The sequence below is a fragment of the Marmota marmota genome, unplaced genomic scaffold (assembly GCF_001458135.2).
Source record: "Marmota marmota marmota unplaced genomic scaffold, marMar, whole genome shotgun sequence".
In the NCBI taxonomy this organism is placed as follows: domain Eukaryota; kingdom Metazoa; phylum Chordata; class Mammalia; order Rodentia; family Sciuridae; genus Marmota; species Marmota marmota.
The window spans coordinates 20,654,965-20,680,354 of record NW_026000005.1 but is presented as its reverse complement, the minus strand read 5'-3'; the positions used below and the strand labels follow the sequence as shown (position 1 = coordinate 20,680,354).

General features: G+C 38.3%; 2 protein-coding genes and 2 pseudogenes across 10 annotated transcripts in view; 2 read left to right on the top strand and 2 right to left on the bottom strand.

Annotated features, from left to right (window-relative positions):
* Cflar (CASP8 and FADD like apoptosis regulator) overlaps positions 1-1,442 on the bottom strand; it is a 55,801-nt gene extending 54,359 nt beyond the window's left edge. For 2 of the 6 annotated variants that reach the window (XM_048808285.1, XM_048808289.1), the window contains exons 1-2: positions 1,304-1,427; positions 1,123-1,213 (exon numbers count right to left, since the gene is read on the bottom strand). The gene's annotated coding sequence lies outside the window, so the exon portion shown is untranslated. Of the gene's footprint in view, positions 1-1,079 lie in introns of all 6 variants that reach the window. The other 4 variants (XM_048808291.1, XM_048808288.1, XM_048808287.1 and 1 more) reach the window with 4 other exon arrangements.
* The window catches only part of LOC107138604, a 4,391-nt gene extending 432 nt beyond the window's left edge, over positions 1-3,959 (top strand). For 2 of the 4 annotated variants that reach the window (XR_007349437.1, XM_048808298.1), the window contains exons 2-3: positions 1,424-1,506; positions 2,675-3,959. Coding sequence is in view for 3 of the 4 variants with exons in the window: in XM_048808298.1 (XP_048664255.1) it covers positions 1,424-1,506; positions 2,675-2,716 (125 nt within the window). In the remaining variant the exon portion in view is untranslated. Of the gene's footprint in view, positions 1-1,423; positions 1,789-2,674 lie in introns of those variants that run through there. The other 2 variants (XM_048808299.1, XM_048808297.1) reach the window with 2 other exon arrangements.
* Positions 3,960-6,638: 2,679 nt separating this feature from the next.
* On the bottom strand, positions 6,639-8,257 carry LOC107138361 (annotated as a pseudogene).
* A 7,622-nt stretch (positions 8,258-15,879) lies between these two features.
* On the top strand, positions 15,880-18,129 carry LOC125618177 (annotated as a pseudogene).
* The last annotated feature ends 7,261 nt before the right edge of the window (positions 18,130-25,390 follow it).

The window sequence follows — 25,390 nt, the reverse complement described above, 5'->3', positions numbered from 1 at the left end:
ACTTCAGTCCCTCTTTATCTGAAATCTCTTACATAAAGCAGGTCAATCCCGCCAGATCTTGTTCTTAGTTTTAGATTATTCCGGTTTATCAACGTCCTAAATGCTTTACGTATGTTACCCCCTATTGGTTCCACCTTCTGTTGTGGAATAACAAATTTCAAAAGTCAACTAATCTAGAGGGCGTCAGCTCTTTGAATTCACTTCCTGCTCCCTAGAATCATTTACTCTTTTTCAATGGCCTTTGTTTTTACCAGTTTGGGTTGCTAATATTAAAAGAATATGCCCTCCGTCCAAATCTCGACACAGTCAAGTGAAAACTTTTAGAAATGATGTTACATTTCTCTATCGTTTTGAAGGTGTCTGGAAGTAAGCGGTAGAAACGAGCTTCTTTTTGGGAGGAGGGTGACTTAAAGAAATTCTTATCAGTCTAGCACTCCCAACTTTCCCAAGGCAAGCTTGTAAGTTGCCAAAACATACATTAAACCGCTTTGGAAAACAACCCTGACCCATTTTACCTCGCTATTGCAAAAAAGACTAAAACTTCCCGCTGGGCCAGACTTTCCGGTTGAGTAAAGGAAAAGTCCCCTTTGTCAAAGTTTCAAAAGGAGAACTGCGCATGTTTTCGACAGTTCTCCCCAGAAGCAACTCTCCAGATCATTGTAACCAAAGTTTACAGCCTCTGGGGACTTGCCACCAAAGCTTGAGGCCAGTTTGCACCTCTGGAGGCTGATATGGAGTGGTCTGCGACGGCCCAGCAGTCCCACTCTTTAGTGGGTCCAGGCGGTCGGAGCAAACCCGACCTCATCAGGGACCCCGGCGACCTTCAGCGCAGGGTAGAGGGAGCGGGGCCGAGGAGGCGGGGGCGCTCCGCCCAGCCAGTGCCCAAGGGGCAAACCGGAAAGAGTCCATAGAATTAAATCACCTGCATAAGGCCCACCCCGCTCCTGGCTTCTGCTGAGCCCCCTACAGGGGTGAGTGTCAGAAGCTGCAGTCCGCCAGCAGCCCCCTGGCGGGCTGCGCACTGACGCGCAAACCCGGTGTGCTCCGACCCCGAGTGCTGCGGGTCTCGCGCTACTTGCCTGCGGCCCTGCGCAGGAGCAGCTGGGGAGCACCGATACGTACCGTCCTGCTCCCGCCCGGGCTTTCCTCCGCTCCGACCCCTGGGCCTTCACTCTAGACACCGGAAGGCACTGACGGCGTGGAGGCCTAGAAACTGACGTGGAGCCGGCGATTATAGGGCGTAGCGCTTCCCTGCCCTCCCACTGCGGTAGCCTGGGCTTGCCCTGGACGTGTCTCAACTTACAGTTTCCCTGAGCGGTCCAGAGACCCCGCGCACGAGACCCCTAGGAGTCCCTTTTGAGTTGAAAAACCAGCGAGACCGTCAACCGCTGCTTCCTGTTAATGTTTTCCTGTTCTACAACAGCTGAGTGCTCTGTGAAACCGTATTGGATGTTCGAAGTTTTGTTTTATGATCTCTGCTCGTGTTATTACCAGTGTGTGGGAATAGTAAGTGGCAAAAGTGAACGTGCTTTATGGTTTAATCTATTCCTAATAACTACTTCCCTGAGATATTTTAACTATTCCCCCCACTCCCTGTCATTGTTTTGTTTTGTTTTTAAGGGTGGGTGGGGGGATTTTTTAAGTGCGTGTGGGTATTTGCTGGGGGATCAAGCCCAGGGAATTTCCAATGCTAGTGAGATAGGAACTTGGGAATACAGAAAAAGAAAGATACACTGTCAGAAGTGCCTAGAAACTGAGGGAAAGCAGGAAATGTCCATAAACCTTTGAAAAGTAAAACAAGCCTTTCCCACCAACCCCGCCCAGGTCCTTAGTCCTCTACCTAAGGGGCTTAACCCTTAAACCCTGCTCGTGCCTGCACAAAGTAACACGAGGGAAATGTGCAAGCGCTAGAAAAGCTGGCAGGAAATTGAGTCACTCCGCCCTGGCTCCACCTGTAGGCCAGCCCCTAACTACTGTCTGCATGAATATATATATATATATAATTAAATATATTATTATTATTAAATATATATATTCATTATTAAATATATATATTCATTATTAAATATATATATTCATTATTAAATATATATATTCAACTCAGGGGCACTTTACCACTGAGCCACATCCCTAGCCCTCTTTTTTATTTTGCTTAAAAGCCTCGCTAAATTGCTGAGGCTGGTTTTGAACTTGTGATCCTCCTGCTTCAGCTGGGATTACAGGAGTGCTCCACCTTGCGGGTCCTCTATAAATATTAATACCCCATATCAAGATGTTGCTATATCTCTAGTAATGGCCAGTTTACTACCTCAAATGTGTATTTATTACTTTACCCCAAAAGTTCCCCCTCCCTCCCTCCCCCCACCCCCCCCTCTCTGACATTGTCTCTTATATACGTCTACTTTCCCAAATAAATCTATGTCTCTGGTATGTGCCAAAATTCTTGTCCATTTCATATGCCAAGAACTCTACTTTCCGCGTGTCCTGAGTAGGGTACCCCTCTATAGGACCTCCTGTGACATTAGGACAATTTATCTACCACTGGATTATATGTCCAGTCCTTAAAGTTTTCTTAATTTTTGGCCGGAGTTGTAGCTCCATGGCACAATGTCCAATTAGCATGTGCAAGGCCCTGGATTTGATTCCTAACACAACTTTTTTTATTTTTTGACAGGAAAATTACAAGAATAATACCAAGAGATTAATACTGATATGACAGCATAAAGACCTGACCCACCCTAAGTGAAACTACTGAAAATTATGGCCCTAAAGGCAAATAGCAAATAAACATCAATCTAAAAAAATTATATGAAAATTTTTCCATGAAAAAGTCCTGGACTGTGGTACCAGTCTGTCTGCATGAACCAATACCTCTCTGTCCTTCCCCCTCTCATTTTGCAAGACAGATTCGAGACTGCTGCAACCCAAACCACAAAGCTTCCCAGTAGCACTCATCCGAGGAACAGGATGTCAGCATTCTTATTCCTTTTCTTTTCCTAGCCACATGATGCTGAGGCTAAGTCATGGGTTAGGCTAAGTGTGGATTAGAGATAAGGGATTCCCTTCCATCCAGCTGCAATTCATGGAACAGATGCTCCACCTTGGGCTGGAGTGCTAAGATATTGGAATTCTGATTGCCTTTAACCCAGCTCCTCAAATGGTACTCACATGAAGAGAGAAGCTGGGAGGACTTCAGCTTGCTGCCCTTTGTCCACCTAAGCTCTTGGACCACAAACATGACTCTAAGAGAAGCTTGCTATTTTCTAACCCCAGATCCAGAGACTTGGCTCAAAGATTGTGCCTGGGGGTTAAGCAATCCATAAAACAGCCCTTTATCTCTTCCCTAAAGGATGACTTCATTTGCATCAGAACATGGAAAAGTTCAAGCCAAAAAGTGATCTAGCAGAGGTTATGATAATAGATAATTGGGAAGAGATTCAAGATACAGTAGGCTCTCTATTCACTAGTTAAGTGTCCATGGATTCAACCAACCTCATACCAAAATGAAAAAGAAATTGTGTTTCTACTGGACATGTTCAGGCTCCCCGCCCTTATCATTATTCCCTAAAAATACAGTATAACAGTCATTTATGTAGCATTTACATTATATTAGGTATTATAATCCAGAGATTATTTTAAATATACCAAAAGATGTGTGTAGTTTATATGCAAATACTAACCATCTCTTAGTAGGAATTTGAGCATCCAAGGATTTTGATACATGCAGGGGGTTCTGAAACCAATCCCCAGTGGATGTAGAGAAAACTTGTAGGCCAACTAGCTTTCAGGAAAGAACAAATTAAGATAGCTGGGAAGAGCTCTCCTAGAGTAAGAACAAATATTACACAATGACCTTATAAACTATTCCTTCAAAGGGGTTAAATTTCAATTGGATTTGTCTATGGAGCAATTTATTTTGAGTATCTTTGGAAATAATAAAACAATCAGCTGGAAATTAATGACGTTTAACATCTAGATGTGAGTGGTGAGATATGAATTTCATCGAATCCAGCCAATCACTGAACAAATACAGATGTTCCTTAATTTAAGATGGGGTTATGTTTTGATAAACCCGCTGTTTTAGTCAGCTTTTTCACCACTGTGACTAAAAGACCCAGGCAGAACAATTACAGAGCAGAAGTTTATTTGGAGGCTCACAGTTTCAGAGGTCTCAATCCATAGACAGCTGGCTTCATTCCTCAGGACTTGAGGTGAGGCAGAACATCATGGTGGAAGAGTGTGGCAGAGGTAAGCAGCTCACATGGTGATCAAGAAGCAGAGAGAGAGACTCCACTCTCCAGATACAAAATATATACCCCATAGCCACGCCCCCAGTGAAGCATTTCCTCCAGCAATGTTCCACCAGTCTCCAGTCACCATTCAGTTAATCTCATCAGGGATTGATTAACTGATTAGGTTAAGGCTATGACCCAATCATTTCTTCAAACCTTCTTGGATTGTCTCACATGTGAGTTTTTGGTGGACATTTCATATCCAAACCATAACACCCACTGAAAACTGAAAACATAAGTTGAAAATGTATATAATACATCTAACTTATTGAATATCATAGTTTAGCAACACAGTTCACCATAGAGTATCAGTTGTTTGATCTCTTGATTGTGTGACTTCTGAGAGCTGCAGCTTTCTGTCATTGCCCAGCATCACAAATGAGTATTATAGTATCTATGGCTAGCCCAGGAAAAAGTCCAAATTCAAAACTTCAAGTAAGATTTTTACTGAATATGTATGACTTTCATGCCCATCATAAAGAGGAACATAGTAAATCTGGCATTATTTGTCATACTGACAAGTCCCAGGGACATGGAGGAGAGATCAGTACTGAGAGTTGTCACATATATTATCTTAAATATCCTTTTTTTTCCTTTAATTTTTTAAATTGTTGATAGACATTTATTTTTTTTATTTTTATGTGGTGCTGAGAATCGAATCCAGTGCCTCACACATGCCAGGCAAGTGCACCACCGCTGAGCCCCAGCCCCAGCCCCAGCCCCCTTGAAATATCCTTTTTCCAACAAAGAAATTATCAGGCAGGCAAGGAAACAGGAAACTATGACTCATACATTGAAAACAAAACAAAAAGCTTATGAGAATGACCAGATGTTGGATTTGTCACAAAAAAAGGAATTCAAATAGCTATTCTAAACATGTTCAATGAACTAAAGAAAATATGATTAAAGAAGTAAAAGGTAGGGTGGGGTTGTAGCTCAGTGGTAGAGCACTTGCCTAGTACATGTGAGGCTCTGGGTTCGATCCTCAGCACCACATAAAAATAAATAAAGGTATTAAAAAAAAAAGTAAAAGGTAAGGGTGACATTTATTTGCTGTCACATCAAATAGAGACTCAGTAAAGAGATAAAGATTATTTTAAAATTAACCAAGTAGAAATTCTAGAAAATATAATTCTGGAAATTATGAAAATACCAAAAATTGCAATAACTGAAATAACTTCATTAGGGGCTCAATAGCAGATTTGAACTAGCAGAATAAGAAGCTAATTTATAGACAGATCTATTAAGATTATACAAGCCAAAGAATAGAGAAAAAGAACAAAGAAAAATGAAGGAAGTCATAATATAATCCCAGTGATTTGGGAGGTTGAGGCAGGAGGATCATAAATTTGAAGCCAGTCTTGGAAATTTAGCAAGGATCTAAGCAAGTTAGTGAGACTTTGTCTCAAAATGAAAAACAAAAAGGCAGATACTGGGGATGTGGCTCAATGGTTACGTGCCCCTGGGTTCAATCTCTGGTGGTGGTGGGCGGGGGGTGATGAAGAAAGTCTCAGAGAAATGAGGGACACCATTAGGCACAGCAATAGACTTGGAAAGTCTTTCAAGACTTTAGCCAATTTCCCCATTGACTTTTAGTAACAGATAAAGGCAGATGTATGGGAAGTCACTCTGAATGACCTGCGCCTTCCATCCTGAAGCAAGAGGCTCTGACTGATCACTACTAGTGACTTGGGTGATGTCCTAGTTCAGAAAGTTGAGGGCGTGTCTTCAGATGTAGGCGTGTCACCCATGGAATTGAGCTACTCTCACCTATTCCTTTATAATACTACCCCTTTGCGCTGTTTAGGATAGAATGTTCCATGGGAACTCCCTTTGTGTGTCCCCTTCTCTTGCTCTGCCTTTGGGTGTGGCCTTCCTAGATGTCACTCAACCTGCTGACAGTAGACATCAAGAAGCTAGACTCAACCCCCTGAAACCTGACCCCTTGCCTCATTTGAATGGCTTCTGCTCAATAAAAGGGTCAGCAGGTGCTTGCTCCCCTCCCCACTCTGCGAACCCTTAAGGTCAGAGGATCCATCACAGAAAAAGATACCTCTGTCTCTTGTGTGATTATTTTGTGCAGCCCAGTTCACCTGGAGTGACCCTGAGTGTTTTAGTCATGAAGAACACAACACAGATGTATATTATTGTGACTTCATTATAATTTTCTTTTTGGTGTTAGTATGTCCTGCCTTGTATTCTCTCTAATATATAAAAATTATTTTGATAATTTTTAAAAGTTTCCATCTCATCAGAAAGTATTACATTGTTGTTTTGTTTTTTTTTTTTTTGGTATCAAGAATTGAACCCAGTGGTGCTTTACCATACATCACCAGTCCAGTCCCTTTTCTTTTTTTATTTGACAGGGTCTTGCTAGCTAAGTCACTGAGCCTGGCCTCAAATTTATAATCCTCCTTCCTCAGCCTCCTTAGTTGCTGGGATTACAGGTGTGCACCACTGTTCCTGGGATAAAAATGTTACATTGTTATTTCAGGGTTTCCTCCGAGATATATTCAAGGTAATTGGCTTATTATAATATGTATACTCACTATATATGATGTTAAAGCTCTGCTCAATAGTGAGCAATACTCTTAATCACTCATAAAAACATATTTGATAGAAAGGTTGTCTGTACTGGATATTATCACACATTTGATTAGTAATGATATCACTAAGTTAATCAAGTTGATAGGCTTAAAAATAATAAATTCTACAGTCCATAGTAAAATCAAAAATTTTTTCTAAGATGGCACAAGCTGGAAAATCAATTTCCAAAACATCTTTCAAATTTTGTAACAGGCTCTTTTCTGGATCCCATGAGTTATCCTGCTCATTTTAATTCCCTGGAGTCATACTATATGGTCTGCTCCAAGAAATCAGCACTTAGGAAGCATAGTAAAATGATAGATTCTACCTCTATATTTATGGAAGCATCATTCCCTAATGCATTCTGCATACTGTTGCACTCTATGTAGGGTTTTTGTTTGTTTGTTTGTTTGTTTGGCTCAAGTACCCAGGTCTCATTGATTTCACCCATAACATCCCCAAATGCCTTCAGTGATTTTAATGCTGCCAAAACTGACTATGAATGCTTATTAAGGAGCTTTGTGGTGTCCAGGAAACAGAAAATGGAACAGGAAAATCCACAAATCAATCTGGCGATTCTTCAGGGTACTTGGCTTTCAACTTAAGAGTGATTAGATGCTCTCTACCAGAGGCATTTTTGGCTTTTAACTCTATGCTACATATACAAGTTTTCCAACTGAGAGTTCCTATCTCTTTAATAAGGCAACTGAGTGGGGGTGGGGGAAGTAATGCATATAGCTCTTATCTATTCTTTCAAGTAACTTCCAAAACTATCTTCAACTTCACCATAAAGTTCATTAGATCAAGAAAGTGTTCTCTGTTACACCAACTGATGGTGTCCATTAAGCATTGTTCTCTGCCACCAACTATGTAATGATCTCATATTCTTCAGTTACAGATCTTCTGCAAAAATATTCTAAAGTGGAAGTTTGTTCCCTGAGCCAGAATGAATCCTTCATACTCTGTTTTCTCCAGGTTTTCAGTGTCTGGAGAGCAATAAAGAGACTAAATGGGCAGGTGCTTGCACATGCACAGTTGGCATGTTGGCATGTACCTGCATTCATCCATCTATCTATCTATCTATCTATCTATCTATCTATCTATCTATCTCTTTCTTTCTATCTATCTTTCTATCTCTATCTAGCTTACAATAGACTTGTGACTTCCTACTTTAATCACTGGGAGAAACTCTGTTTAAATCAATATTTATTTTGATGCTCAGCTCATTCCAGATTTGGCCAAGAGAGTCCCTTCAAGTTGGCTTTTGTGTCCTTTTGACATGCATTTCTTGTTCTTTGAGTACTTCCTTGTTTTCTGGCACACTCAAATGTTGCATGTGCAACTTGTCCTTTCCCTGCCTCAGTGCTGGAATCAGTCATTTCTTCAAGAAGTCTTGATTCCTTTAAGTAAAGTCTTTATTATTTAGAAGCCAAGATCTGTATGTTTAATTTTCTTTTCTTTTTTTTTTAACTTTATTTTATTTATTTATTTTTATGTGGTGCTGAGGATTGAACCCAGTGCCTCATACATACTAGGCAAGTGCTCTACCACTGAGCCACAACACACACCGCCCCCCTCCCAGCATATTCTGTTTTTTAATTGTTATTGGCAGGTAACTGATCCAAAATCTTCTCAATGGACCGACCTATAGGAGATATATATATATATACACACACACACACACACACACACACACACATTTTTTGTTCTTTGAGTACTTCCTTGTTTTCTGGCACACTCAAATGTTCCACGTACAACTTGTCCTTTCCCTGCCTCAGTGCTGGAATCAGATATATATATATATATATATATATATATATATATATAATATCCACATGCATATATTTACATCTATATTTATTTCTATTCATGTCTATATTTCTTGAAATTCATGGGCCCCCACAAACTATTTCCATTCATTTTCAAAATGGCAGAGTTTATTAATTTTTATAACTCCTTTCTCCAACAATGAGATATTTACTTATTTGTGTAATTCTCTCATATCTAACCAATCTCTCAATGTCACCTTTGCCCCTCTCCTGCATAGACCCCCCAACCTACTCAGGCTCTGATAACACCCCACACCAGACAGTCTCTCCTCTTGAATGCTTATATTGCCCTGCCCCTCATAATGACTTTAGAGTTGGATTATTTAGGAAGGAAAGGGTGAAAGGAAGAAGGAGGGAGAAAGTTTTTAAAAGTTATAAATGGGAAGGGGAGATAGAGGTCACTTTTTGGATACAAAAAAAAAAAAACAACACAGATAAGAGGAATAAGTTTTTGTGTTCTACAGCACAGTAGGGAAAATATAGTTAATATTTTTTTGTTTATATACATCTGTGTGTATGTATATATGTATATATGTGTCTGTATTTTTTTTTCTTTGCAGTGTTGGTGAATGAACTTAGGAATTCATACAGGCTAGATGAACACTCTACCAGCACTATTGTATATATCAAAATAACTAGAAGAAAATGTTTTTGTTTGCTTGTTTGTTGTTGCATTTTTATACTGGTATGGAACTCAGGGTCTCTTTACAATTGAATACATCCTCAGTCCTTTTTATTTTTAATTTGAGACCAGGTCTTGTTAAGTTGCTGAGAGCCTCACTAAGTTGTCAAGCCTGATCTTGAACTTGTGACCTTCTGCCTTGGCATCCCAAGTTGCTGGAATTACAGGCATGCACCATTTCACCTGGCCAGAAGAAATGATTTTCAATGTTCCCAACACACAGAAAATGTAAATATTTGAGGCTATCAACATGATAATTGCCATAATTTAGTCATTACATATTGTATACATATATTCCATAAATATGTACTATCACTATGTATTGATTTTAAAATGGCTTTCAAAAATCACGAATTAATGTTGAATTTAATCAAGTGCTTTTCTTCATCTCCCCAGAGGCAATCTTTTCATTCTTTTAAGTAATTATTTTGTGTTTCCAAATAATATGTTTATAGCTGGGTGTGGTGATGTGGGTCTGAAATTGCACTAATTGGGAAGCTGAGGTGGGAGTATAACTTGAGCCTAGGAGTTTGAGAGCACCCTGGGCAACATAGTGAAACCCTGTCTCACATCATAATCATAATCATATTAATGTGCTTATATTGCTACATCTTGATTTTTTGGAAGCAGGAGGTTAAGACATTTCCTATTTACTTCATAGTATACAAGAGGAGACTGTAGCTCTTTCTCATTGTTCCCACTCTGTTTGCCCCTGTGTTAGTCAGCTTTGTGACAAAATACCTGAAAAAAAAAAACTTAGAGGAAGAAAGATTTATATTGTGTCATTGTTTCAGAGGTTTCAGTTTTTGTTGAGTTGGCTTCTTTGCTATGGGCCTATAGCGAGACAGAGCATCATGGTGGAGAGGGCCTGGTGGAGCAGAGCTGCTCACTTCACTTCATGGTGACTAGGAAGCAGAGGGAGAGTGATCACAAGGAAAAGGGTGGGGACAAGATATGCCCATTCCAAGGCACACCCCCAGTGACCTACTTTCTCTAAGTAAGACCCACCACTTATGATTTCCACCACCTCCCAATAATCCATGCAGCTAAGAATCCCTCATTGTATTAATCCATTGATGTCAGAGCCCTCAAAGGTATAATCACTTCCCCAAATCCCCACCTCTGAACACTGCTGCATTGGGAAACAAACCTTCAACACATGAAACTTTGGGGAACTTTCTAAATCCGAATCATAACAACCATTAACTTCTTCTCAAAATAGTTACATTCTGATTTTTGATTAGATTAATCTTCAGCAATTATGCTACAGCTTGAGTATCTCTTATCCAAAATGTTTAGGGCAGGGGCTGGGGATGTGGCTCAAGTGGTAGCGCACTTGCCTGGCGTGCATGCGGCCCAGGTTCGATCCTCAGCACCACATACAAAAATGTTGTGACCGCCGAAAACTAAAAAAAATAAATATTAAAATTCTCTCTCCCTCTCTCTCTCTCTTTAAAAAAAAATTAAAAAAAAAACACTAAAATGTTTAGGGCTAAAATTGCTTTTGATATCATATCTTAAAACTACTTTAGAACTTTTGCACATTCATAATGAAATATCTTGGGGATAAGACTTAATTTTAACCATAAAATTCATTTGTTTCATATATATATCTCATATGCATAACTTGAAGATAATTTTACACACATTTTATGGTACCTTTACTTTGACTGCAACCCATCACCAGAGGTCAGGTGTGAAATTTTCCACTTGTGACCATCAGGTTGGTACTCAAAAAGTTTTGAATCTTGAGGCATTTTAGATCTCAGATTTTTGGATTAGGATGCTCAACCTTACTGCAGTCATGCAGATAAGAGTCACAACCCAGTCACAGCCTACCAAACTATGATTACTTTCCTGCACAACTTCTCGTTTTCCCTAGAGTTAATAATTGTCTTGGCTGGGCATGGTGATACATGCCTGTAATCCCGGTGGCCCAGGAGGCTGAGGTAGGAGGATCGCAAGTTCAAAGCCAGCACCATCAACTTGCTTAGTCTAAGCAACTAAGCAACTCATTGAGACTCTATCTCTAAATAAAATACAAAAAAAAAAAAAAAAGGGGGGGGGGGGGGATGGGGATGTGGCTCAGTGGTTAAGTGCCCCTGGGTTCAATCTCCAGTACCAAAAAAGAAACAGCAACAACAACAAAACACTCTTGTTTGGTAGTTTTCTATGTAATTCAACCTTAAACTCTTCATCATTTATTCAAATCTTGTCTTAATCTATTGACATATAAGTATATCATTAATTTCAAGTTCCTGGAGAAGTCACTTCCTGAGCCATTGGTCATGCATTCTGAAAGTTTATAATATGTTCCTTGAATCCATAACTCAATTCACTGGCTGGGCACTCATCTGGAAACTCACATCCTCATAAGTGTTTAGGAAATATTTGTTTAGTTGGTTTCATTTTCATTTTTTCTGTTTTTCTTCTTTCTCTATTCTTTGGGTATTGTGCTTTCTGAACCTGCTCTGTATATTTTTCTCCTATTTTCCATTGCTTTGACTTTTTTTTAACTTTACTTTATTTATTATTATTTTTTTATGTGGTGCTGAGGCTTGAACCCAGCGCCTCGCACATGCTAGGTTGCCACAGTCCGGCTGCAGCAAACTAGGGAGGGGGGGTGTTAAGAATAACTTGTGTATGTTGATACAGCAGGAGTGGAAACCATTTATTGCAGGACAGGAGCAGTATTTATACATTCCACACAGCTTATCTAATTAGCATAAACTAGATACATCAGTCAACCAATCAGGAATCTCCACACTTAATGGCTCGCTTTTGTTACTTCTCAAACCACTCCCTCTGGCACTTTGCCAGGCACCATCCAGACTTGTTTAGGAACTCTAACATTCCCCTGGCAAAATGCCAGGTGTTATTTTGACTTGTTTACAGACTCTAACACTAGGTGAACGCTCTACTGCTGAGCCAGCCCTGCTTTGACTTTTTACTCTACTTTCTGTGATACTTTCTCTATTTCCCAACTCTTTTTCCTCTATCTCCCAACTCTTCTACTTTTTCCCCAATCTCAGAGTTAAGAATTATAGATAGCTACATTAGAAAAAAAGTTGAATCTTTTCTAAAACTGTGAAATGTAAAAAGATTCAGAAAGGTGCATGAAATGTGAATATTCACTTTAATGAAGAGCCACAAGTCAAATATGCAGGTAACCATCACCCAAGATGCAAAATAGAAACATCTCAAAGGGCTCCTGAATGCATAGAAGAAGTTCTTTGCAAGCTTAGGCAAAGATTTCTTAGAACATACACACACAAAGCATTAACCATAAAAGAAAACATTTAAAAATTGTTCTTCATTAAAACTTTTAAATCTCCTCTAGAAAAAGATCACTTGTTTAAAAAAAAAAGCACATTTTTTTTTCAAATGGGCGAAATATTTGAACAGACATTTCACAAAAAAGGATGCACAAATAGCCAATAAGAACGTGAAAATGTGCTCAATAGCATTCATTATGAAGGAAATGTAAATTAAAAGATTACCAGAATGACTAAAATCAAAAATTCTGACAATACAAAGTATCAGTGAGAATGTGAAACAGTTGCAACTCCAACACATAGCTGGTAGCAAAGTCAACTGATACAACTTGGAAAACAGTTTGGCTGTTTATAAATTGTGCTTTCCATATGACCCCTCAAAAGCACTCCAAAGTACTTATTCAAGATTTTTTTAAGTGTATATCCATGCAAAGAGTTGAACACAAATGTTCATGACGGTTTTTCTAGTGATAACAAAAATCTAGGAGTAATTTAATTATCCATCAGTAGATAAACTGATAAGCCATGTGTGCTTTAGCCATACAATAGAATACAGTAAATGGGAACAAATAACTGATTCATGCAACAACACGGATAATTGTGTCTCACATGCATGATGAAGCATTTAGAAATAAACTAAAATGCATCAAAGTGGGGCTGGGGTGCAGCTCGGTGGTAGAGTCCTCGCCTAGCATGTGTGAGGCCCTGAGTTTGATCCCTGGCTCTGCAAAACATGGAAAAACAAAATTCATAAACTAGAAGATATGTGAATGGATGTGTTAAAGCAAGTGTAATAAAATTTACTGCTAGAATCTAGTGGTGAGTATATGGGTGCACATTATAATTCTGTCTCCTTTGCTTTATGATTGAATATATTTATACTAAAATGTTAGAGAAGAAAACAATGTGCTGAGTCAAAGAATCCAGATACAAAAATATTTTACCATATGGTTTATTTGTACAAAATTCTAGAGTAGACAAAACAAATCTATAGTGACAGAAAGTTCTTCAGTGTTTACTTGTGGGCAAGAAGTGTTGATTGCCTAAGGGCATGAGGAAACTTTTGGGAATAATAGAACTATTCTGTACTTTGTATGATGGAAATATTCATTTGTCAAAAGCCACCAAATTGTGTACTTAAAGTGAGTGTATTTGTGTATGTAAATTATACATTGATTAAGTCGATTTTGGAATGATTTGAAGAAAAAAACAGGCAAACAAAAGCAGGAAGCTATGAGATCCTAAGTGTATCTAATCAATTCTGAACATCGAAGTGGATGATCCAACTAAGCTGTGCTCAATATCAGTGTTTTCATTTTCCCTTTTGATTTGGTCAGATTAACAGACAGGATTCTTCCCATCTCCTGTTTGCATAGGAAATGCCCGGCTGCCAGAGCTCCTGATGGGGAGTGGGGAAGATGGATGAGGTTTTCTAGTCCGGAAGGTATCATTTATCTTGATCCTACTCTTTGTTCCTCTTAACAAAACCCTTTCTTCCTTTGCTTCTACAACTCCATTCACTCCAGATTTACCTCCTACCTCTCTGATCATTAATTGTCTGTCTCTTTGTAGACTTCAATTCCTTTGTCTTTTTTCATAAATTCCTTTGCCTTTTAAGTATTGGTTTGCATTTGACTCTTCTCTTTTTAATAACCCTAATTTAGTTACCTTTTGTTTCAGTGCTCATACATCCCTTGGTAGTATTTCTGTAGTTTTTGCATCCATCCAATCTCTGCCACATGCTGTTAAGAGTTCTGTCTCTTGTTGTCCTTTTTGAAGTACTAAAGGAATATGTTGATTACAGGGTCAAACAGAGAAGGGTAGTCAAGGTCAGAAGAGAGAAAAATCATCAGCACCTGACGGCCACCAGCTGGGTCAGCAGAGTTACAGACTTGGAGGGAGATGCTGACACAGATGGAGGGGAAGCTTAGGTGTAGATGTGGCCTCTCTATGTCATACTGTTGCTCTGTGATGACCTATTTCCATTCTGCTCTTCCATAGCAGGGGAGCCTGTTCTCAACATCAAGTCAATGTGCAGGCACTCTGGTTTTCCTTCTTTTATTTTTGAACTCTTTTATCATAAAATGTTTGGGAAGAAAATATTGTGATAAATGAAAGAAGCTAAACACAAAGGAATATACAAAAGAATAGATACCTTTTCAGTGCTTAACACCAGAGTTAAATATAGAACTATTTCCCCATGGCTCAGGACACAGGCTCCATGGGACAATCTCTCATGCACACATCCCCTCCTGGGGCCTACAGTGCTGCTTTTGCTGGGGAAGCTACGTTTGAATGTAGACATGCAGTAAGTGGTAGCTATTATTATATCTTAGGCATATTAATATGTGCTTTATACTCCACCCATTGCCTGGATCATTATTCCCATTTTGTTAAGGTGAGGTTCCTAGAGGCTCAATAATTAGGTAACAGAGTTTAAAGGCATACATACAATAACAGGCAGAGATGTGATTCAAAACAAGGGAGTCTCAATCCAGAGACCATGCTCTAGGAGAAGAGTGTTGTGTGTTATTAACCAAAGAGGTGGCCATGCTGAGAAAAGACACTTGCTACCTCTACTTCACATAGTGACACTGGGCACTGGCTACATTTGGATAATCAGGCCAACCAATATCCAGCCTGAATTCCTCTATATCCTAAAGCAGGTGTTTCTAGACTGTGGATTGTATGGAATAGTAATTGGAACCAGATCTTATGATACCAAGCTTTGTTTGGGCAAAATAAGGATTTTTAAAAGAAATATATCTACTCCAAAATAAAGATTTATTATCTACTATCTCTTTAATTTCATGAAAGGGAAAAACAAAAATATAAATAACAGTAACCAAATATTGAATACTCCTTTAAATTGAATACTTTGAGTTTTATATAAGATTCACTACATTGTACATGTTTCTTATTTTTTTCATAAACTAAGGAAAAATTTCTTACAGATCGGCATCTGTCCTTAATTTGAAAATCACTATTCTAGAAGTCCAGGCTCTGCATCTTCATCACCATCTCCAACCTACCTGTCCTAATGAAAGTCCTTAATTGCCTGGTTCCTACCACTTTATAACATGCCACTGTGACTTACAGCCTAGCTCACACACGTCTTTGCCTGAGGGTTTTTGTTTTTTTTTTAAACCAAGTATTGAACCCAGGAGCACTTAACTACTGAGCAACATCCCCAGACTTTTCCATTTTTTATTTTGGGACAGGGTCTCATTAAGTTGCTTAGGCTGGCTTTGAACTTATGATCCTCCTGCCTCATCCTTCTGTGCCCGGCTTGTTTTGTTTTGGTCCACATTGGGAGCCCACATCACCTTCCTATTTGACAGACTAGGAGGGCCAGACTTTTAACTTCCTTCCCCCCCGTGTCATTCCCATCCCTGTCTCCAGAAGTCCTTGTACAGTGTCTGTGTACTCTAGCCTACAAGTCTACTCTCCATCACATTGCTCTAGAAAGGGCCATCCCTTGGGTTTAGGGATGTGCATACCTGCAGTATGGATTGCTATTGGGATTTGGAACTGGGGAACACCAAGATTCCTTAGTTCTCCCATCAGTATAAAAGTAATAATATAATAGTTCTAAACTCAGAATTACTATACACATTACTCTTTAGAATATGTCTGGCATATGGTAGGTGCTGAATAAATAAATTGATTTTTATTTACCTGGTATTGATCTAGCCTGGGAATACAAGAGGAAAAGAAAAAGGTCCTACACTTAGAGCATAGAAGTTGTACCACCAACCCCTACTCTGCCTCTTCTTAAATACTCCCTGGCTCCATGGTTAAATGCAAAGGACCAAATAAACTTTTTTAAAAATCTGGTCATGGGGCTGGGATTGTGGCTCAGTGGTAGAGCGCTCCCCTAGCACAGGCAGGACCTGGATTCGATCCTCAGCACCACATAAAAATAAAGGCATTGTGTTGTGTCCATCTAGACTTAAAAAAAAAAATCTGGTCATATCAGGAGCCTATACTATAACATACATTAATTCATTTGTTTACCAAACAAATATTTTTGAGCTCTCACTATGTCCCAGGTACTATATAAAGAAATAGAGTCCTGTCCTCAAAGCATTCCCAAGGAGGATGTGCAGATGTAAAATTTTTGAAAGAAGAATCTGTCACCTGAGTGATCTGGACGGACTGTACTTGGGAAAGGATCACTATGCCTTGGGCTAGAGATTTGCTACATCCCTTCCTTAGAAGAGGAAAAGAAAAAAACACAAAAAGAAACAGCTAGTTCAAAGTCCAAATTCTTATTTTATGGATGTGAAATGTCCAGGTTGCTACAAGATTACCAGGGTTTTCAGCCATACTGAGACAGTGGTTCTTTGTGTAGGTTGTTCAACAGTGTTGTGCCAGCCTACAGGAGGAAAGCCAGACTCACAGAAGGTTGTTCTTTTAGAAGAAAGCAACACTAATAATCTGTGCAACTTCCAGAATTTGTGTTTTCTTACAGAAGCCTTATGAGTTCAGTAATTCTAGTTACTCTACCAAATAATGTAATTATATTTGATTTTGTAAGGTATACAACAATGATCTCCTATTTTAGTGTTTTTCAATAAAGTTTTGATTATGGACAACCCCCCCCATTGAATAATGTGCTATGCATGCATTTACATGTACTCACACACAAAATGTTGATAATGCATATGAAGTATATATGAGGTAATACCTTGTTTATCAAGAAATAATTTTTAGCCCTTAAAGTGGCCAAGAACTAGAAAGTAAGAAAAAAATAGGCATTTAAATATACAAAATAGGTACCACCAAATTAATTCAGTTGATTTATAAGATCCTTGGGGTCTAGTTATTTTTATTGCAAATGATAGCAAGTTCCTTGGCTGGTTTCCTGGGTTATTAGGAGCTGCGAATTAAAAAAAAAAAAAAAAAGCTGGATCAGAAGCAAGAGTGGCAGCTGGTCATGAAAGATGCAAAAGTATATATGATGAAAATGATCAAAAAGGCATCTGGAGTCATCGATTATCTAGGCATCGCTGTGCCATGAACCAGTGCAATAACAGATGTTTTCAATCAGACCGTGAGTCAGGCAAAGGCAAAGGATATTCTGTGCATACTGTTTCAAGAGAAAGAAAAATATTCAATGCATTTTAGAGGGGTTTTGTGCAAAACAATTCAAAAATAAAAAAGGTTTAATTTGTATAGAGTTGAATTATTGGGAGGATTCATTTAAATAATGATATAAAATAAATTGGAAAATATTGCCTTTGATTATTACTAATATATAACATTGAATTTTGCAGTGAGAACAACTAAAGTATAGTCTATAATAAAAGGCTATTTATAAATTCAAGATAAGAATGAAAGAAAGACTTAAGCTGGAGTCATTGGGGGAGGAAGATTGGAGAGAGGTCTAAAAACTACTTAAGCAAAAGCATGATTGTAAAATTGGGAAGAGATCATTTGAATAAAACTATCATTGTCTCTAGGTCAAGAGTATATATTCTTTAAACATTTCTGCTTTTTCAGTTTTTAAATGTTTTTTAAAAAGTTGGAAAAATGTTATGTTAGATTTCCATTGTTGTGACAAAATATGCAAGAAAATCAAATCATAAGGAGGGAAGATTTATTTTGGCTCATATTTTTGTAAGTTTCCATCCATGTTTGCATGGCCTAATGCTTTGGACCTATGGCAAGGCAAAACATCAGTACAAGGAACATGAGGCATTACCTGCTCACCTCATGGTAGTCAGGAAGCAAAAAAGAGAGGAAGGGTAATATACCCTTCTAGGGTATGCCCACCCCAGCAACCTAACTTCCTTCAACTAGGCCCCACCTCCTAAAAATCTGCAACCTCCCAATAGCTTGCTGATGGGAACCAACTCAAACACATGAGCTTTGGGGAGATATTTAATATCCAAACCATAACAAATACCTACATGTGATTATGTATTCTACCAATTATATTTGAATGCAATTCAAGACTTTTCAAATGTCTCATTTAGCTTAAAATTTTCATCTTAAGGTTTTGGTGTTTTTTTTAAATATAAACATTTTCTGTACAAATATTAGTCAAAAACAACCATATCAAGAGAAAAGTATTTTCTCTGAAGTTTGGTATTAAAACCCAGATGTTCTACTGGGAAGACGTTAATCAGGGAGATGCTTTGCAAGGAATGACTGTATGTTTCTGTTTCTTGTTTATTTTTTTAATCTTTCTTGACTAATCTTTAAGGTGGAAGAAGGCAGGAACCATGGCTCTTTTTTTCTCATTGTACATCCAAAACTTAACACAGTACCTGGCATCCAGAAGTTCCCAGTATTATTTGGGCAATACTTGCTGTTTTAATAAAGTAACTCTGAAACTACAACAGCTTAACACCCACAGAAATTTAGTGTGTCTTGCTATTCAATATAGGTATTTCTGGTGGGCAGCTCTCCAGGGAAAAGCTGATTTTAGGGACTGAGACTCTTCATATGTTGGCGTAATCATTCCAAGAATACTTATTATCCTCAGCATTCTGTCATCAGAAGGAAAAGAATATGAAGAAGGTGTATCTACTTTTTGAAAGCTTGTCCTAGAAATGACACACTTTACTTTTATGCCCATTCCATTGGAACAGCGAGAGTAAGCCTGAGCTGGAAAATCTAGCTACATATTATCTTGAAGGACACTGGCTTTCTCTTATGCACTCTGGGAACTAGGGCAAGCTATTGTTATCTAGAAAGCTACTGCCGGGACAGTTGCTCCTTGGGATGCTGGTCATACAAACAAGCTAACACTGATGCTGTCACTGCTTCTGCAGTTGAAGATACAAAACTCTTCTCTGAGTAGGGATGGGTGTAGTACTGAGGATCCTGTTGGATAGCATTCATGTTACTTGACCAGCTGGCTATCACCGGACAGAATGCTGTGAGGGAGAGGAAGCTATGCTTAGCAAGTCACCTTAAGGGACAGAGGTGCTATCTGTTCAGTCTGTTACCACTGAATTCTTAGAGTAGTCACTGATTTTTTGTAAGTCTTCCCAAATAAACCAAATGTCTCCCATGCTTTCCTCTAGGCATTTTCTTTGACTTTCCTGCAATTTACCCACTGCCCTGGCATAACTGAGCTGTGGATGTGACAGCAGCCATTTCCCAAGAACAATTCCATAATATGGAAAGGAGGCATATTTTAGTGGTCAGCCAGCCATCTCTGCCATAGTAATTAAATACATGTTGAATGATGAATAAAGTTTCTTAGACTTCCTTTTTCTTTGCAATAACATACCATGCAAATCTCAGGATATGGAGCTTGAATACTGTCCATGCAACAACTGGTGGTTCTGTTGATTTTATATCTTCTCTACTGGCAAGCTGAAATAACAAGGATTGGAGTAACCTTCTGCTGAAACAAGAAAAGATCAGATGGATAAATGTATAAAATGACAATTTTCAGACACTGGATATCAGGCACTGTAGGATAGTGATCCTTGAGAGATCATTATTATAAAACATTATTACCTTGGCTTCCTGTCTGGAAAAATTTTCCAGGTTATGGCAAAGGAGGGGGAACTCAGGCAGAGATTGGTAGTCTCCTTCATTTGAAGAGACAGAGTCCAGGGAGGCCAAGATGGCTAGAGCTTGCAGGGCAAAGTAACAGAGAAGAAAGAGCTGCACAGTGGGACAGCTCTAGCAATCTATAGAGTCACGCTTGTGTGTTCATCTGAGTACTAATCAGTACCTATGAATAAGGAAACAATCCAGGTCTGAGGAAAGAATCATCTGATGGAAGTAAAGGAACCAATTCTCAAAGTTCACACAGGAATAAAAATAGCTCAAGTTTGTACTATAGTGGAAAATCTCACCATTCATGGATCACTTAGCAGTGAGAAAAAAATTATTGGGAAAAATTAACCCTAGAATAAAGGCTTTTCTGGTTTCATAAGACAAAGCTTAAACATGTCAAAAAGATTAAACAATTTATAAGTGATTTAAATTTAACTACATTTTCAAACAAACCTCAAAAATATTTATAGGAATAAAAAAAATCCGGCCTTCAGCAAGGCAAATTTACAATGTCTAGTATTTAATTTAAAAATTACAGAAGTGCAAAGAACCAAGAAAATATGACCCATAATGAGGACAACAATCCATCAATAGAATTAGACCCAGAAATGTCACACATATGGGAATTAGTAGATGGGAATATTAAAACAAATACTATAACCATATTTCATATGCTCAGTAAGATAGAGAAAGACATAAAAAACTCACATTAAACTTCTGGATGCAAACTACAGTGTCTGAAATGAAAAATACATTGCATAAAGTTAACAGCAGATTCAATACTGAAGAAGAAAACATTACTGAACATAAAGACACAACAATAGAAATCATCCAAAATGAAACTCAGAGAGAAAAAAAGCTGCAAGAACAAAATAACCAGAGTAGCAGGGAAGCTGTAATATGTGTGTAATTAGAGTTCCTGGAGGAGGGTGAAGGGACAGAAAAATATACTTGAAGATACAATAGTTGAAATTTCTGAATTAGATAAAACTATAAATCCATAGATCAAAGAGGCTCAGCAAACTCCAAGAAACATGACTAAACTACATCAATGAATGATCAATGATGATCAAATAGCTTAAAACCAAGGGTATATCCTAGATATGAAAGACCTTCCAATCTGTCCCATACCTTTACTTTTAAACAGAAACATAGTAAAGATGCAGTAGCCATGGACTTTTGCCAGCATGTGAAGTTGAATGTTCACCTCATTCTCAAATCTTTAAATGAATCAGACCAGACCTTAACACTTGAGATCCAATACCAGACAATATTAGTTATCACCAGCTTTCTTCCAGATGGCCTGCCATTAATTGTCTATGGCTGTTCCATTTCTTATATGCCAGCCTAGCTGGGTGATCCCCTTGGGTTCTAATCTTTTTTTTTAAGTTTTATTGATTTTACTTTTTAAAATATATGACAGTGGAATGCATTACAATTCTTATTACACATATATACCACAATTTTTCATCTCTGTTTGTATATAAAGTATGTTGACACCCAATTTGAGTCTTCATACATGTACTTTAGATAATGATGTCCATCACATTCCGCCATCCTTGCTAACCCCCTGCCCCCTCCCTTTCCCTCCCATCCCTCTTCCCTATCTAGAATTCATCTAATCCTCTCATGTTCCCCCTCCCTACCCCACTATGAATCATCCTCCTTATATCAAAGAAAACATTCAACATTTGTTTTTTGAGATTGGCTAACTTCACTTAGCATTATCTTCTCCATCACCATCCATTTACCTGCAAATGCCATGATTTTATTCTCTTTTAATGCTGAGTAAAATTCCCCAACTTCCTTAATAAGACTCCTATAGAGCAAGAATTAAAACCAAGAATCAATAAATGGGATGGAATCAAACTAAAAAGTTTCTTCTCAGCAAAAGAAAGAATCTGTGAAGTGAAAAGAGACCCTACATTCTGGGAGCAGATTTTTACCCCTCACACATCAGATAGAGCACTAATCTCTAGAGTATATAAAGAACTCAAAAAGCTAAGCACTGAAAAAACAAATAATCCAATTAACAAATGGGCCAAGAACCTGAACAGACTCTTCTCAGAAGAAGATATATAATCAATCAACAAATATATGAAAAAATATTCATCATCTTTAGCAATCAGAGAAATGCAAATCAAAACTACTCTAAGATATCATCTCACTCCAATCAGAATGGCAGCTATCATGAAGACAAACAACAATAACAACAATTGGTGAGGATGTGGGGGAAAAGGCACACTCATACTTTGCTGGTGGGACTGCAAATTGGTACAGCCAATATGGAAAGCAGTATGGAGATTCGTTGGAGATCTGGGAATGGAACCACCATTTGACCCAGCTATCCCTCTCCTCAGTCTATACCCAAAGGACTTAAAAAAGCATACTACAGCATACATAGCCACATCAATGTTTATAGCAGCACAATTCACAATAGCTAACTGTGAAGCCAACCTAGATGCCCTTCAGTGGATGAATGATTAAAAAAATGTGGCATATATACACAATGGAATATTACTCACCATTAAATGGGTTCTAATCTTATGCTCACATCCTTGCACAATCTGACTTGCTCAATCCATTGGACAGAAGTTTCTGTCTTTGGCTCTCAGTACTTTTTCTAGACATGATTTGGTAAGTGCCTTCTGCCCAGATCTCAGAACATGTTTCCAATAGATCAATCACCATTCCTACCAGTTTTCCCGTGAAAAACTTCCAGAAACAAATTAAATTTTTCTCACCATGTGTCCAAATTCTAGACAATGCTGGGATCTACCTGAGTGCAGGGAAAGTTTCTACATGTTGAAAGCAGAGAATCTTTTTCTTTCTTGTTTTCTTTTTATTTTCTTTTTGGTACTGGGGAGTGAATCCAGGGGAACTTAACCACTGAGCTACATCCCCAGCCATTTTTTTATATTGTATTTTGAGACATAAGTTACTAAGGGCCTTGCCAAGTTACTTAGGTAACTTAGGGCCTTACCAAGTTGCTGAGGCTCGCTTTGAACTTGTGATCCTGCCTCAGCCTCCTGAGCCACTGGGATTACAGGCATGTGCCACTGCACCTGGCTCTCAAAGTTGAGAATTTCAATTGAATTTCTTATTGAAATCTGGAGCCCAAATTGAGACACACACTCACATGAAATATGACTTATGAAAAAAAACTGTATATTTGCTGCCACTATCAATATTGAGCAATCATTAATAGTACTATTACCAGTAATACTAAGTCTATAACAAGGAACTGTTGTACCATTAAATTTGAATAATTTCAAATGTTAACTGGGTGTGCTGATACACACTAGTGATCCCAGACTCAGGAGGCTAAAGTAGAAAGATCTCAAGTTCAAAGCTAGTTTCAGCAACTAAGCAAAACCTTCAACAATTTGGTAAGACCCTGTCTTAAAAAAATAATAATAATAATAAATAAAATAAAATAAAATAAGCCAGGCATGGTGGCATACACCTGTAATCTCAGCCATTCAGGAGGCAGAGGCAGGATGATCACACATTCAAAGTCAGCCTCAGCAAATGGCTGGAGATATGGCTCATTGGTTAAGTGCTGCTAGATTCAATCCCTCTTACCAAAAAATAAAATTTAAAAAAAAAGTAAAATAAAATAGAGAACTGGAGTTTGTGGCTCCGTGGTAAAGCATCTCTGAGTTAAAGAGCCAGTACTCTCCCTAAAGAAAGTTGAATATTTCTAGGGCTGTTACATTTGTATTCCTTTTGTATTACTGCAAAGTGTTATATTTAAATTTTTTTTTTCTTCTACTGTTGTCCAAAAGCCAAAACAAAACAAACGCCTAGACTTCTACATATAGGGGCTTTTAATCATAATACTCTTACTCTTGGACATGTTTAAATATCTACTGACAGTCCCTGAATTGTGGCCTATGTGCACAATGCTAAAATAAACCAGCATAGGGGCCACAGTTTCAGTAGCTCCAAAGGAGGCTAGGATCCAAGAAGTTCTGGAACACAAGTTTGTTTGTGTGAACCCCATCATGGGTCCAGATGCTAAGGAAGAAGTGAGAAAATAAAGATGAAAATGTCTGATCCTAGGCTCAAGGAGTTCACTATTTAGAGGCAGTGAATTAAGGAAAGTGAAGTGAGATAAATCATAAATTAAGCATAAACATCATGGCAAGGACTTGAGGGAGTGGGACTTACTTATTTGAGGCAGGAATTAGGTTCTAGTAAGACAGAGAATGAAAAGGAATGTGGAAAATCCTATAACTTCAACCAGTTGCTGAACTATGAATTTTGGAACTCTGTGGGGCTGCAACCAAGTCTGGCTTAGCAAGAAAGTGCCTCAGTGTCTCAGTGGCCTGTGGAGACCACAGGACTGGGCCCAGAAGAGAAAGCTACCTGTTAATCTATGTGGCCAGGGCAATTCCACTGCTGGTTAGCATACCTCTCATGTGGCCTAGTCAGCCAGACAAACCCACTACATTTCACAGCAAAGCTGCATATGCAAGCTACTTTTTTTTTTTTTTTTTTTTTTGGTCACTTTTAAGAACTATACGTTTTATTATGTCCTTTATTACTCTTACCAAGAATAACTGATTGACCTTAAAGGATAGTGAAAGGAGGAAAAGAATGATGAAATATGTGAAGTAAGCATGGTAAAAGCTTCCAGGGAGATAAAAGAAGAGATCACTATACAAATTGAATGAGATTATCTAGTTTGATCAAGATGGAGAATTCTAATTTAAAAGAGAAGGTTTGCTAGGTGCAGCAACACTTATCTGTAATCCCAGCTACTCAGGATGCTGAGGTAGGAAGATCCCAAGTTTGAGGTCAGCCTTGGCAACTTAAGGAAACCCTATCTCAAAAATATTAAAAAATAAAAGAGCTGTGGATCTAGCTCAGTGGTAAAGCACCCATGGGTTCAATCACTGGTACCATCAATTAACTAACTAAATAACTAAATAAAAAAAAGAGAAGGTATCCATGGGATAGAAAAGAGACATAATACTAAACTTTTAAAACCTGCTGATTAAGCTTTTACTTTCTCAGTTACTCTTTTTTTCCCCTTCTTTGTTAACAAGTTGACTTTAGATGGTGAAATATAGGGGAATTTATAGCCCCTGTAAAAACTGATTTAAAAACCAAAATAGTAAAATTAAACAGTTTTGATTCAAATCAGCAAATATTAAGGATTTCCTCTTCATAAATCACTGTGATAGGAAAATAGTG